This window comes from Podarcis bocagei (assembly GCF_964188305.1).
Source record: "Podarcis bocagei genome assembly, chromosome: 15".
In the NCBI taxonomy this organism is placed as follows: domain Eukaryota; kingdom Metazoa; phylum Chordata; class Lepidosauria; order Squamata; family Lacertidae; genus Podarcis; species Podarcis bocagei.
The window spans coordinates 34,414,590-34,429,639 of NC_138141.1; the positions used below are offsets into that span (position 1 = coordinate 34,414,590).

At 42.7% G+C, this 15,050-nt stretch overlaps 1 protein-coding gene and 1 long non-coding RNA gene across 9 annotated transcripts in view; one reads left to right on the forward strand and one right to left on the reverse strand.

The window, feature by feature from the left end:
• The window catches only part of SH2B2 (SH2B adaptor protein 2), a 57,309-nt gene extending 44,964 nt beyond the window's left edge, over positions 1-12,345 (forward strand). For 3 of the 8 annotated variants that reach the window (XM_081173001.1, XM_081173004.1, XM_081173003.1), the window contains 6 exons: positions 76-167; positions 1,087-1,181; positions 2,034-2,219; positions 3,241-3,434; positions 5,518-5,689; positions 6,567-7,444. In XM_081173001.1, coding sequence (XP_081029127.1) covers positions 76-167; positions 1,087-1,181; positions 2,034-2,219; positions 3,241-3,434; positions 5,518-5,689; positions 6,567-6,883 — 1,056 coding nt within the window. In that variant the 3' untranslated portion in view covers positions 6,884-7,444. Of the gene's footprint in view, positions 1-75; positions 168-1,086; positions 1,182-2,033; positions 2,220-3,240; positions 3,435-5,517; positions 5,690-6,566; positions 9,224-11,673 lie in introns of those variants that run through there. The other 5 variants (XR_014002582.1, XR_014002583.1, XR_014002580.1 and 2 more) reach the window with 5 other exon arrangements.
• Positions 8,098-11,680, reverse strand: LOC308574930. The gene is made up of 2 exons (XR_014002642.1): positions 11,117-11,680; positions 8,098-9,186 (listed from the first exon to the last, which is right to left on the reverse strand). It is a non-coding gene; the product is annotated as an uncharacterized lncRNA (long non-coding RNA).
• Positions 12,346-15,050: the final 2,705 nt, after the last annotated feature.

The following is a 15,050-nucleotide window of genomic DNA, read 5'->3' on the forward strand; positions in this document are numbered from 1 at the left end:
GAGATGAAGGATGTCTTTTAATTTAAGATACCACAAAAAATGGCTCCCCCCCCCTTGTATTTTTTTTCCATCCAGGTAGAAAATGGTGCTGAGTATATCTTGGAAACGATTGATTCGTTGCAGAAACACTCCTGGGTGGCAGATATACAAGACTGCATAGATCCTGGGTAAGATGGGAGGGGGCGCTGAGATTGGGTTTGCTGAATGAGTGCCCTTGAAGTTCAGAAAAGCTTGTGTAAATGGTGATAGGCATATGGCAGTATGGCGCTCATACTGCTCCACAGGGATTTTATTCAGAATATTTTTCAAGATCCTGATTTTCATTAGCCTCCAAATGGTACCCCCAAATTAGTGGTAAACATCTAGGCATGTTTTTTTTCAGTTTTAAGTATTTTATTCAATGTTTAATCTTCCATACATATCAACACACACAAAAAAGAAAGATTAAACAAACAAACAAAATGCAGTTGTCATCCTCCTCCTCAGAACATTGAGACTCAGTAACAAACACTAAGAAATACTCAGTAAAACCTACAATAGTCCACATATTTCTTCCATCTTAACATGCAAATATTTTGTCTATAACTGTATTCCTTAAACCTTATATAATAAGCTAACTTTGTCATTATTGTACAGCCGCACATTTTATTGTGCCATTCTTTGACCATTGGGACTGTTGCCATTCTCCATTTGCCAGCATATAAAATGTTGGCAACTGCTAACAGATTGAGAGATCATTTCCTTATGTACTTTCCATATTGATCCTTCTACATAATTCAGTGGAAATGTTACCGGATGAAGAGGAACCACATAACCTAGGCCCTTCATTCCAGCTAGGGCCCTTCTTGAAGCCATGGAGGCTTCTGCTGGAGTCTCCACTCACCTGAGACAGAAGGAGAGATGTTAGCAATATGGGATTTGTTTATGGTACATGGTCTGGTCCGTCTAAAACAGCTGTTCTTTCATTTGAAAGATCAGTGAATCCAGAACACTGGCACTTAAAAAAAAAAAAAAGATGTATGCATATACTTGCAGAGAGTCACTGGTGCAATATCTTGTATCCAACTGCTTGCTCGTTTCTTCCAGAGACAGTGGGGACGACATCGAACTCTCCTCCTGCACCCAGGGGGCCTGCCTGCCAAGCAGAGTGTCTTCTTGTAGCTGCGAGTTCCTGGCTGGTGGTAACAAGACTTTTAAATCAGATTTTAAAATCAGATTTATTTACACAGTGTGTACACTGTGGCCCCAATAACCCATGCATACTACAAAAAAGAGGCTTTTCTATGATTGGAGAAGTACATTTGGGTGTGTGTTACAAGTTACAAGTTCAAGTTTGTAAGTTTATTGTCCTAGCCAAAGGCCATGACAAACTTGCAGCAATAGTATTAATAAAATAGTACAGAACATCCATAATATAGGAGAGAGGATACCAGAAACACAAACAAGCCTAAATCTTACTTGATTTTGGATTAAACCTCCAAATCACCAAAACAACTTACAGCAATTTTATTTAACTCCCTTTTCCTGGTAGTTTGATAGAGTCTATGTTGCTTGGGGTACACACGCCCATTTCTTATGTTCTGTTATAATTCCGCTCAAACAGATATCTTAGGATTTAATGAAACTTTACTCCCTCCCTCCCCCTCCAAAAAAATCAATAAACGCAGAATGTATACCCATTGGTGACATGATAACACTTGTAACTAAGAATCTGAGCTTGAGCATGATGTTTTCCTGCTCCCTCCTACTTCCTTTTACCTTTTGTATTGTGTCTCTTACAATGTGAAGCTGAAGGCAGGGACTATATTATCAATGATATTTGTAAGTTGCTCTGGGAACCTTTTCTGGCTGAAGAGTGGGATAAAAATGCTAATGACAACATGTGAATTGGAATCATAGCATGTAGAATTGGGATACACCCCAAAGGTCATCTGGTCCAATGCAGGAATTACTTTGCAGAAAAAGAGAGAAGCTGTTTGAAGCCTTGAGAATGGATTTTGGGGGGTTTTTTAACAGCGGAATTCTTTTTCCAGATACCTCCCGGTTTCAGGACAGATGTGCAGGCTCTGCTGCCCCAGACACTATGCCAAATCCTGCCACTGTTGTCACAGCACCTCATGGTCGGATCAGGGACTCTGCAGGAGAATACAGAGCTCATGTGCCATTGGATAACTTCCTACAGACATTGGAGTCATCAGCTACTGGTAGCCATACTGCAGGTACCGTGTTTCCTGGAAGAAATGTGATCAGCTCTCCCCTGCTCCCCATAACACTTTTTTCCTGTTATTTGGAATTGTGTACTTTGCAATCTGTTGGCCCACTGTTGATACAGGTGGTTCAGTTTTGCTAATTTTCCAGACAGAGTGCTAACTTCATTTCTGGAGCTCTCCCTCCTGGGACAGCCCTCAGCTATGGCAAGTTTGGTGTGGCTTCCAATTTGGTTGAACAGGGGAGGTCTAGTGGGGCAGCTGAGTGAGGCAGGTCTTTAATACTGGGCTGGACAAATGAACAGCCTGACCTGGTATCAGGCAGCTTGCTATGTCAAATCAAAGTTCTGTGTGTGTGTGTGCTGTGCCCAGATCAGTTACACAAGGTTTGCAGTTAAACGGAATAGCATGCATCCTTCCAACAGTTCAGATGGTTTGCTGGTGTGTGTGTGGGTGCGGATGTTTGTGTGCTGGCCATTGTTTCTAATTTTTTATATTCCACACTTATGCCAGTTTTCAGAACTGAAGGTAATCGCAAAGCAAGATCACATGGTTCTGATTCATAGGTTACATTTTTTTTTAAGCATTCACCTAAAAATGTGATCTGTGAATTTGGCAAAACACATCTGCCATACAAATACAACTTTCCTCACTGGCGAGCCTGCACTGTGAAAGGACACCCTCCTGCAGATGTTTTAGGGTGGTCACATTGCTTCATTTCCAATCAATGCATATCCTATAAGTTCCTGATGAAATCCCTTAACTTTTTATAGCTCAAAGGTTCTGGTTTTAGTTTAGTTAGGCTATAGCCCCTCCAAACAGCAAGAATGTGTTAGCATTCGGGAAGCACTGCAAAACAAACTACGAGCAGAATAAATCCACCACTGGTGGTTTGCTACTATGTCAAGAACATGCTGCAGAATACACCTTCAATGAATAACCCACCTGCAGAATCTCACTTCCTTGCAGTAGAATTTGGAGCATAATATTCCAGCCTTTGACTTCCTCCTCCTTCTTCTCTCAACTGGGACAGGGGAGGAAAGCGAGACGGAAGCGGAGCTCAACCTTCTGGACTTCCCTTGGTTCCATGGGACGCTATCACGGGTCAAAGCTGCTCAGCTGGTCCTCTTCGGTGGAGCCAGAAGCCATGGGCTGTTTGTCATTCGACAGAGTGAAACACGGCCAGGCGAATACGTGCTGACCTTTAACTTCCAGGGGAAAGCCAAGGCAGGTGACCATTATTCATGAATGGATGGATCTTTATAACAAAATTTATAAAAATATACTCTCAGCTGTGGCCCTTCTTCCGTGGGAGGTCTGGAGGTTGGCAAAATGAGAAGAGACTTTCTATGGCAGCTCCCTGCTTGTGGAATTCTCTCCCCAGGAAGGCTCACCTGACACCATCATTTCATAGCTTTAGATACCAGCCAATAACATGCATTTCCCACCAGGCATGAGTGCTTTTGGCTTTTAATCATCTGGATTGTCTTGTAGATTTTAACGCAGTTATAATATATGCATTTTTAAATATATTCTAAGTCACTTTGAGTTACCTTGGTAGAAAAGTGATCAATACATTTAATAAATAAAGCAAAAGTGCTGCTTGATTGTATGCAAAACCTCTAAGCAGTTTACAGACATAAAAATAAAACAAACATTAAAATTGTCAACAAAAGACAAGAGTTAAAATCAGTAATTATTATTATTATTTGAAATAGAATTAAAATTGGCAATAGCCCAAAGCAGACTAAAACACACCCGCATGTCGGGATAGGCTTGCCTGAACAAAAATGTTTTTAGCTGGCTCCGAAAAGAGAACAATGAAGGTGCCTGTCTGGGGTCTATGGGGGGGGGGAATTCCAGAGCATAGATGCTGCCAAGCTTAAAGTTCAGTTTTAGAAGTGCAGAATTAATATTATGTGGCACCTGAAATGGTGGGCATATAAAGGGCAAGGCAATCCTTTAAGGAAGTTGGTCTCAAGTTGTCAAGGGACCGTTTTTGTTTTATCCTGGAGCTACAGCAGTTGTGTTTCCCTGAGCTGTTAGCCTGCCTTGAGCATTTAAAGTTAAGATTTGATGACTTCTTGGTTCACAGGAACCTGCCTTTATACTGCTGGCCCATCTAGCTCAGTATTGTCTACCCTGATTGGCAGCAGCTCTCCAGCTCCAAGCTGATCTGCATTGCCACTGAAGAGTTTTGGTTGCAAATATTGTTTCGGGGGTTGAGAATAAACCTTCCGGTTGAAAGGAGTCACTGGCACTTGGCAACATGCCTGTACATAGGCATAAAATAGTAAAACAGCCAGAGGCTTAGAAACCACCAACCAAAACCACGATGACTACTTTGGCTTGTTAATAGCCTGGTGTCTGGCATGGAGAGCTTCATGAGTGCCAGGTAGAGGAAAGCAGCCAAAATCTAGAGACACGGCTGCCTTGCCTGCTCCCAATAACAGAGGGGGAGGCAGTGGGAATGCTGCAACGTGTCTTGCAGGCACAACAGCCCTTGATTCTTTGCCACTACTTGGGGTAGTTGAGTGAGGGATATGTGTTCATTTGCATGCATCAAGCAGATACAAAGCTGGCAGATCAATGGAAGCCCCATGTTCTCCCATCCTGTTCTCTTGGCGCCACCTGAAATTTAGCTTACAGAAATTAAAATGAATCGTTAGTATGCTCACCCCACTTCTCTGAGCGGTGAGAAGTTCCAAGGCGGCAGTGATCCTCTCAGGTTTGGTCTACTTTGCATCGGCACCATCTTATTTCCGCTCCTGATGCTACACTTGAATGCGTCTGTGTTGTGTTAACCTTTTATATTGGGATATAAGTATTCTAAATCATTAAAGTTCCGGCCCAGAGCTTTCTAGGAAATAACAGCTCTTTCTGAAAAAGGCACAAATAAGCAGATTAAAAAAGACATTGGAAACACAACAATATGATGCAAGTGGTCTTTAAGTAGCTGAACGGCTGCCACATAGAAACAAGCTTGTTTTCTGCTGCTCCATTGATTAGGACCTGAACCCAATGGATTCAAATTGCAAGAAAGGAGATTCTGACTAAATATTAGGAAGAACTATCTGATGGTAAGAGTTGTTAGACGGTGGAACAGACTGCCTTGGAAAGTGGCAGGCTCTCCTTCGTTGGAGGTTTTTAAACAGAGGTTGGATGGCCATCTGTCAGGATCCTTTAGCTATGATCCCTGCATTGCAGGGGGTTGGACTAGATGACCATTGGTCTCCCTTCCTACAATATTATTTTACGATTCTATGGTAGCTGGTTAAAAATCATTCATTCACCTTCTAATCTCTTACAGCACCTGCGCCTGTCCTTGAATGAAAACGGCCAGTGCCACGTCCAACATCTCTGGTTCCAGACTATATTTGATATGCTGAGGCATTTTCACATGCACCCCATACCCCTGGAATCAGGCGGTTCTGCTGATATAACACTCCGTAGCTATGTGGTGGCCCAGAGTCCCTTGCCAGGTAGGTTAAATCCCCATTCTTGCTGTCTCAATCCCAGGTGAGGCCTGCCTGAGCAGAGATTGAAAACCACAGAGAATTCGTCTGTGGTCAGCAGTCTTCGTGGGGTTAGTCTCATGCAACAAAAGCTAGAGTCTCGTGGCACCTAGAAGACTTTAACCAGTGTTGTTGTTATGGCTTAAACCTTTGTGGGCCTACAGTTCACTTCATCAAATGTATGAAATATTATCCTGCCACACATGCAAACACACACTGTGCGTATCTGTGGAAGTCTGGATAACACTTTATCCCATCTGATGAAGTGAACTAGTCCTCAGTGTTTAAAAAACATTAATGACCCATAATCAAAATACAGTAGATGGCCCAATGTAGCAGAAAATATTATTTATATGTGACCACAGCTGTGTAGATGTTATCGGCCCAGAGATGGAAAGAAGATTAAGTCCCAACCAGAGAAGAATGGCAGACCAAGTTGATGGATTATGCCAAAATGGCAAAATTGACTGGAAGAATCAGAAATCAGGGAGACCAAAATTTAATAAGAAATGGGGGGAATTTATAATTTATCTTAAAAATCATTGTAAACAGTTAAAATCATTAGTAGGATTGGAATAACACTTGTAGTTTAATGGTGAATTTTGGATATAATGGAAATGTAAAATATTTGGATTATTATAAAAGATGCAGGAGGAAATGACTAACAGTAGGAGCCACAAAGGGAAGGAGGGAAGTCTAGGAGATTCTTTGGAATCTTGTTTTTATTGTGTATGTTGGATATGTGATTGTAAAACTTCAGTTTGAAAAACCAGGGATCTGCATAGGTCAGGTCCACCGCTGTGTGGCTGCTGGTGCCTGTGACAACTTCCTTTTCCTGTTTCAGAGGTCAGCCCGTCCCCCGCTGTGGCTTCTCAACAGCCCACTTGCAGAAACGACCTGCAGTCGCAACACTACTTCTCCAGCTTTGTCCCTGTCACCTTCCAGCCAGCCTCCCCTTCTGAGGGCACCACTTCCTCTTCCTCCTCCTCGGCCAGCCACTCGCTGTACCATCGGATGGAGGGGACCCTGAGCGCCCGAAGCCGAAGCAACAGCACCGAGCGCCTGTTTGATTCTGCTGCCATTGGGGCAGAGGATTACCACGAAAGCGAGGGCTCGCGCAACAGAACCAGAGCCGTGGAGAACCAATATTCATTCTACTGATCCTTCTGATGGGGAATGGTTGGTTTTCAGTGTGGCCTGGTGTCTCTCTTTTCCCTCCCTCCTGGGTGGGGAGATCTAATAAGCCTATTGAGGTTTCTGCCTCTTTGCTGGTTTACTGCTTATCGTAACAGTTTTGGCATTCTCCTGGCCTCTGTGTGTGTGTTTCCATCTCTTTGGCCTACAAAGGGTTTCCTTCCCTGTCTTCTTCCCATACTGTGAACTGAAGGTGGCCCTTCCTATTCCTGTCTGGGCCAGAAGGATGGCCAATGATAGCAAGCTCTTCAAGCTAAAGGACAGAGTGAAAAACACACACACCCTCCTGTTGGTTGCCACCTGGATATCGGGAGCATGATCCAGAAATAGGGATGCTCTTTCCTGCATCTCTATGGAGCCAGACCTCTTTACCTCTTATTTGTTCCCACCCTAATGGTTTCATTCAGATGGAAACAGGAAGTGTTTGTAAAACTTTAACTGCATTGGGACTGAGCCCCCTAGTAGCTAATTCATCACCAGGACCCAAGGGTTTTAGAGGGAAAGCTAACAAAGGAACTGTTTCTTGGATTGCTGCTGTCTTGTGTGGTGTGGGTTCTGTGGTCCTCTTCATCTTCACTGTAAATAGTTGGGCTCATGGTAGTCTTCGTCTCCTCCTCTTGAAGAACTCCACATTTGGTGCTGGAGTACAGTTGTGCGCAAAGGATGTATGGTGCTGCCTGACATTGATGCAAACCAGAGACAGAGGCTGCCCAAGGACAGGTACCAGTTGCTTTCTTTTGGTGTGGACTAGATGGACCCAGAAATCTGACTTCATAGGGGCTTCCACTCTGAGCAATCACAGTGGAGGAATGGCCACACCGTGTTCACCTACTTTTATGGTGTATCTGCATGATGACATTTTTCCCTGTTCAGCTTCCATTTTTGTGTGTGCAGATAATCCAACTCTTAAAAGAAACCCCACAAAAGCCCCACAATGGAACAGTTATCTAGTTTCCCCAGGAGCAGCTGGCCCATTGTGCTGCTATTTAGTAGCTTCCTTTGCTGGATATGGCCTGTATTGATTGCTGCAGACTTTTATTTCTCTATATAGTCCACCTCTCTTCTCTAGGAATCAACTCTGTTACTTGTACCTCTTCCCTTTCCAAACAGTGTTCATTTATTTCTGTTTCTTTTCTCTCCCTGCCCTGCTCCAAAAAAATAATTAAAAAATAGAGGAGGAATTGGGAGTGCAGTGAGGGTGGGGAAAGCAGTATTTAACCCCTTCCCCACAAAATGTTTAATTTTAAACTACCTTTCAGAGTACATTGCCCTCAAAAGATGGTATACAAAAAAAATAATCCATAATACAACATAACAGTATATAACGACAACAAGGTCTAAATCACTGTACACCCCTGTAAAAATGAGCACGGACAATTGCTCAAAGCCCAACAATCGATAATATGCATATTGAAATTTATATATATATATACATACACACACACACACACACACACACACACATCTTTAGAGCTCTCTCAAAAACCAACAAAGATAGGCTGGACTTATTTGCTAGGGAAAGGTTCCATAATAGCAGGGATAGCTCCATTGGCAGAGCATGAGAATCTTAATCTCAGGGTTGTGGGTTTGCGCCCCATGTTGGGCCAAATATTCCTGCTTTGCAGGGGGTGAACTAGATTACTACCATGGTCCCTTCCAACTCTTCAATTTTATGATTGTAAGAAGGACCTGAGTCTGAAAGCAGAGTTGTTGTTCCAATTCCAGGCAGAAGAGCAAAGATTTGGTCTGCTAAATTGTCCATGTCTAGAAGCACTCCCATCAGGCAGTTCCATATATTCTTAATTTGCCTAACTGTACTCCAGACGCACAACATGGAATTGTCTCCACGTTTTGCACCACTTTCCAACAAACAAGCATCCTTCAGGTTCTAAGAATCCCAAATGTTAAGAATTGCAAATGTTATGTCTGAGCAGTCAGTAATCAGTATTTGAGGGGGTGGTTTCGTACAACAGAAGCCAGGCATGGTTTATAACAGGGGACCTGTGGCCCTCCAAATGTTGTTGGACTACAGCTCCCATCAGCCTCAACCACCATAACCAGGGACTGTGGATGCTGGGAACTGTAGTACAAGAGAATCTGGAGGGTGCCAGGTTCTTGGTCCCTAGTTCATAGGTTTCAGCTGGCAGATAGCAACGGACCAGTTGGTGCATTACATCCTGATTGCAGTTATGTCTGCTGTGGCCTGAAAGCATTGGTTGCATCTTAATTCCAGCAGCCTTTCAAGACTGGATTCCTGCATGTCATGTCCCCTGAAAGAAATGAACATGAAGAAAGGCTCTGATGCTGGTAGGTGCAGAGTGCTGTCTTTTAATGTTTCATTACCAACACATCTCTCAATGAAATGGTCTTACTGCTATCAAAGGGAAATCCCACACATCCTTTGAATGGGATAATTCTCAGATCAGGTGCAAAATTCTACTACTCCATAAAAGTATATATTCGGCTTCACAGGGTGTAGACTTCCCTCCCTGGCTGCCTTTCCTTAGAACCTCAAGTGCAAAGTGGTGTTGGAATATATGCATGTACCCTATGAGTCATACAATGGGTGACTAGCCTATACAAAGCTATATCTGAGCTACTACAGAGCAGAGATTTCACCACCACCCCCCAAAAAAACACACACACACACACACACACACACACCTATTTCTGGTTTACTCACAAGCTACATTGACTTCAGCAGCCTAATTGAGGGAAGGGGAAAATACCCCCCCCCATTATTACACAAGAGGAAGTAAGAAACCCATGTCAATCTTTTTCAAATTATCTGGCGCTCTGCTAGTAGGTTTGATTTACCTACTGCCCACCCTTGTTCTAATACATGCTTGTGATAGCATAGAGCCACTAGAATCCTGTAAACTGAGCTATAACAGATTCTGGTTTAATCTTCAAGGAATCTCAGGTTTCTGATCCACTGTATACAGTTACTTAATGAAGCCTGCCCGGAGCAGAGACGGGAAGCTGCAAACTCGACATCATAAACCTGTCCTTGTCTAGCTTGCAGAAATTCCTGTTCAGCATTAATATGTATAAATCAAACAACTTCAACCAAGCAGCCTCGGAACTCAAATTAACTGAAGAGTCTTAAGCTAAAGGCAAAGAAATCTAGCCCCAAACAATGCCCATTAACTCCTTTGTAAGAGCGTAAGGAAAGAAGAGCCTCTGGGATGAGACGAAAGGCTTCTGCATCCTGTTTTCACAAGGGGCAACTAGATGGCCGCAGGAAGCCTGTAAGCAGGGCTCAAGTACAACAGCAACTGCAAGTGGTACTGAGAGATACTGCCTGTGATGTTGGAAGCAATGTAGCCAGCATGATAGCCTTATCCTCCGCAAATACGTATTTCAAAGCCATTCAAATTGGTGGCCACTACTGCATCTTGCAGCAGCAAATTCCTTGGCTTAACTGCACAGTGTAAAGAACTACCGTATTTTTTGCTCTATAAGACTCACTTTTTCCCTCCTAAAAAGTAAGGGGAAATGTGTGTGCGTCTTATGGAGCGAATGCAGGCTGGGCAGCTATCCCAGAAGCCAGAACAGCAAGAGGGATTGCTGCTTTCACTGCACATCGATCCCTCTTGCTATTCTGGCTTCTGAGATTCAGATTTTTTCTTCTTCTTGTTTTCCTCCTCCAAAAACGAGGTGCGTTTTGTGGTCTGGTGCGTCTTATAGAGTGAAAAAATACGGTACTTCCTTTTCTCTGTCCTCAATCTGCCAAACTTCAGTTTCATGGATGGCCCTGGTGGGTAGGCAAGAGGGACAAAAACCTTCCTCTATCCACTTTCTCCATGCCATATATAATTTTATACACCTTGTGTCATCTCTTTCCTCCCTTGCTCTTCCCCCCCCCCCTAAACTACTAGCTAAGCTACACATCAACCCAGAATCAAAATCAAGTGGGATGTTGGAGATAAAGGGAGGGGGTGGTGGTCTCTGCACTGTTCCAGCACCTGTGTGTAAATACTGAAACGATGAAAACTACTGTGTTGGGTTTGCAACACGACTAGTGCAATCCTGTTTATGTTTACTTGAAAAGAAGCCTTGCTATGTTCACTTGACCCTTGCTTCCACTGAGACTGTTTGGGATTGCAGTCTAAACCAGGGAGATTGGAGAGATGTGTCACTTAGCAGCCACTCTTAAAGAAGTGTTTGCTCTTATTAGCCTGTCACATTGTCACTCACCTATCAGATCAGCTTGGCAATGTAACAGCAGTACTGTGGTTTCAAAACATGCCCAAGTGATAATTGTGTATGAAAGCAGTAATTCCAGATGTGAGGTATTCATTCCTTTGACTAAAAAAAAAGTTCCTGTTAGAAGGAAGGAAAAGACAGAGTTATAATAGGGTCAAATTAGAAGACGGACTTCAAATATTAATATTAGTTTAAATATAAACCTAAATAATTCCTATCAATATTACATGAGCATGTGCAATAAAGATGTTGCACCAAAGGGAGTTTCCAAATGAGTAATTTGTGTTAAATTGGCCAAAGTTGTTCCTAATTTGTAGGTGATCTTACATTTGTCCCATGTTGAAAACAACTACTTGTCCCATCAGTGTTTCTTAGGCCAACACCACGACTATGAGAGCTTTGAATGCAGAATGCAAAACCACCTTGCCTGTTTGTTTTCTTGGGACCGGTTCTCAGTTGGTAGCCTTACCACCTACCTGTTTCCATGGTTTTCTTTAAGATTTCTGGGGAACTCTTGACGGAAGTGGTGTCTTTCCATTCTTCACCAGGAACAGTTGTCGTAGGCAGCTGCTGATTGCACCTCTTCATTTAAAGAAAGTTCTGAATCGTGGCATTTGATCAGTAGCACCTTTTAGAGCAGCAAGCAAGTCATGGACACAAACCGCCATCCTATGAGATAAATGCCTCTTGACTTTCAAATCTAGGACCTGTCTTTATGTCTATAAATGAAGGCATTGCAGCCTTATTGTGCGGGGATGTAACATACAGTATTGGGAAATTTGTTTGCAACAGGGACATGTGGTACAATGCGATACAAAAGCAAGGAGGGGAACCTTTGTAGATAACCTCATACCTGCTCCACCACCACCCCTCAAGAAATGGATTATTGATGTTCAGAAGAGCTATAGTCCACTGCTGGGCCCTTCTCCATGGAGAACCATGGCTGGAATTGCACCCTTGTCCATATTGATTTCTTCTGTGCCAATCAGAACGAAGGAAGAAAATGAGGACCGAAGGAGCCGCAATTACAAAATGAAATGTTAATTTGTAAATACGATTTTTTTAAATGTGAAAAAAAAATTTAATGTGCTGTAGAATAAATTAATTTTATTTACAAAACAAACTTGTAAAAGAACTGGGAAAAATAATGGTGTTCTGATCTTTCTTTGAGGGGTGCAGGGAATAAAACAAGCTTTGAACAAGCTAGAACATTGGAAGTACTATACGTAATATTTTATTGGTGTTGCTAAATATTATTTATTCCATTAATATGCTGCCCTTTATCAGAAGTTTCCAGGGCTGTGTACAACATTAAAACCACATTACAGAACATCAATGATAAAAAAACATAGTGGGAGACAGCCTAATAATAAAATAACCATCGTAATGACAGTCTGCTTTCTCTACACTTTCACAGGCCATAGATTATTTAATAGCCATTGGCCTGGGTGAAGATGAATGTTTTTGGCTGGTAATTGATGTAAAAATTGGGCTTGGGTTTGGGCTGCCCAACTCCCCATCGGACTCTTGAGTCCCCTAAGTCCATGATCAGTCAGAGAAAAATGGATGGAGGCAGGATCCAGCTGCAAGGCAGATATTAATTTTTCTGTTGCAACACGAGTTCCTTCCTTCCAAGGAGGGAGAGACATTGAACAAAAGTGTGCAGGAACCTTTAAAGACCTTTGACATTGCCCAACCCCCTTAGCCAAAGACCACCCCCCAATCTCATACATCATAGGAGGCTGTCTACAGCAGAAATCCTGTTTGCCAGGATACCTGATAATGGTTGCTGATTGCATTTACCTGGGCAGTCTGGCCATTCTTTTGTGATGGTTAATACTTTAGTTCCTGAATCCAGGTCACAGGCTCACCCTATTCATACACAAACACACCCTTAAGACAGGATTTGTAAGCGAAAAGACAATGGGAAGGCTTTCCCCATTTACCTTCCTTACTGCAGAGGACTATTTGAGGTCATTGGGAGGGTCAAAATGACTTCAGGATTGTTCTCCTGTACTATTTCAGACACATGGCTTATATACAGTGGTGCCCCGCAAGACGAAATTAATTCGTTCCGCAAGTTTTGTCGTCTAGCGAATTTTTTGTCTTGCGAATCATGAAATCCCATAGGAATGCATTGAAAATCAATTAATGCGTTCCTATGGTCAAAAAAAGTCCAAACAAAGCCAAATTTGGTACAACAACAGTTTATTAACTGCTCTTTAAAGTCACACATACTGTAAAGAGCAGTTCAAAAATTGAAGGGAAAATAAATTAACTTTATAAACAAAACATGTCTTTGTTTTTAGACAAAGGAAACAAAGCCGCGAGACGTTTTCGTCTTGCGAAGCAAGCCCATAGGGAAATTTCGTCTTGCGAGGCAAATCGAAAACGGAAAAACCTTTCGTCTAGCGAGTTTTTTGTCTTGCGAGGCATTCGTCTTGCGAGGTACCACTGTATTTAGATATGTGAGCATTTATGAATATTCTATATTTGAGACCTCAGAATTCTTATAACGCACCTAAAGACATGTTGATGGTGCCAGATGAGCCTCTTTGGAGAGAAAATAAAAAAATTCCTTCCAGTAGCACCTTAAAGACCAACTAAGTTAGTTCTTGGTATGAGCTTTCGTGTGCATGCACACTTCTTCTTTGGAGAGAGCATTCCACAATTGGGAAGCCACCCCAGAAAAGGCCTGTTCTCTTGTTGCCACTCTCTGAACCTCTCTGGGGACTGGGGGACACAGAGGAAGGCCTCAGATGACAAGCGCAGGGTCTGGGTCGGTTCATACAGGGAGAGGAGCACATATATGTGGAGGATTTTGACAAGAGGAGTGTCAGTCTTACCAAAAGATATTTGGTTTTGCAACAATTCTCTCTCCTAGGATAGGAAAGGAAAGAGTCAAAACGTTAACTTGCTTTCAGGCAAGATTTCAAGATCAGGCTGAGAAACTGCATACATTCAGAGCCTTAACAAGAGTGGCCATGACGCATAAAGACTTCAGTGGGGATTAAACTTCTAAGTGTTTTGTCCCCATGCTGAGAATATAGTAGCGATCTCTTACACTTTAATACTGATTAAAAGAAGCCTATTGCGTTTGGAAAAGGATGGTTTTCAGTCTAGTATTGTGGTGCTTGAAAAAATGGCCAGCCATCATGTTTCACAGGTCTAAAATAAAAGCAAATATGTTCCTGTTGGACCCTACCTGCCCGCGGACTGTCTCACCAGAGTGGTGCTGCCGCTTGGACTACTGCAATGTGCTCTATGTGGGGCTACCTTTGAAGGTGACCCGGAAACTGCAATTAATCCAGAATGCGGCAGCTAGACTGGTGACTGGGAGTGGCCGCTGGGACCACATAACACCGGTTCTGAGAGATCTGCATTGGCTCCCAGTACGTTTCCGAGCACGATTCAAAGTGTTGGTGCTGACCTTTAAAGCCCTAAACGGCCTCGGTCCTGTATATCTGAAGGAGCGTCTCCACCGCCAATCGTTCAGCCCGGACACTGAGATCGAGTGCTGAGGGCCTTCTGGCAGTTCACTCATTGCGAGAAGTAAGGTTACAGGGAACCAGGCAGAGGGCCTTCTCGGTAGTGGCACCTGCCCTGTGGAACGCCCTCCCACCAGATGTCAAGGCAATAAACAACTATTTTACTTTTAAAAGACAACTAAAGGCAGCCCTCTTTAGGGAAGTTTTTAATGCCTAATGCTGTATTTTTTTTTAATATTCAGTTGGAAGCCACCCAGAGTAGCTGGGGAAACCCAGCCAGATGGGCGGAGTATAAATAATAAATTATTATTATTATTATTATTATTATTATTATTATTATTATTATTGGAATCTCTTTTTAAAAGCTGTTCATCCTAATAAATACTTTTAAACAATCATTTTAAAGCATGTGCTAGTGCCCTCTGATGGCCAAAAAT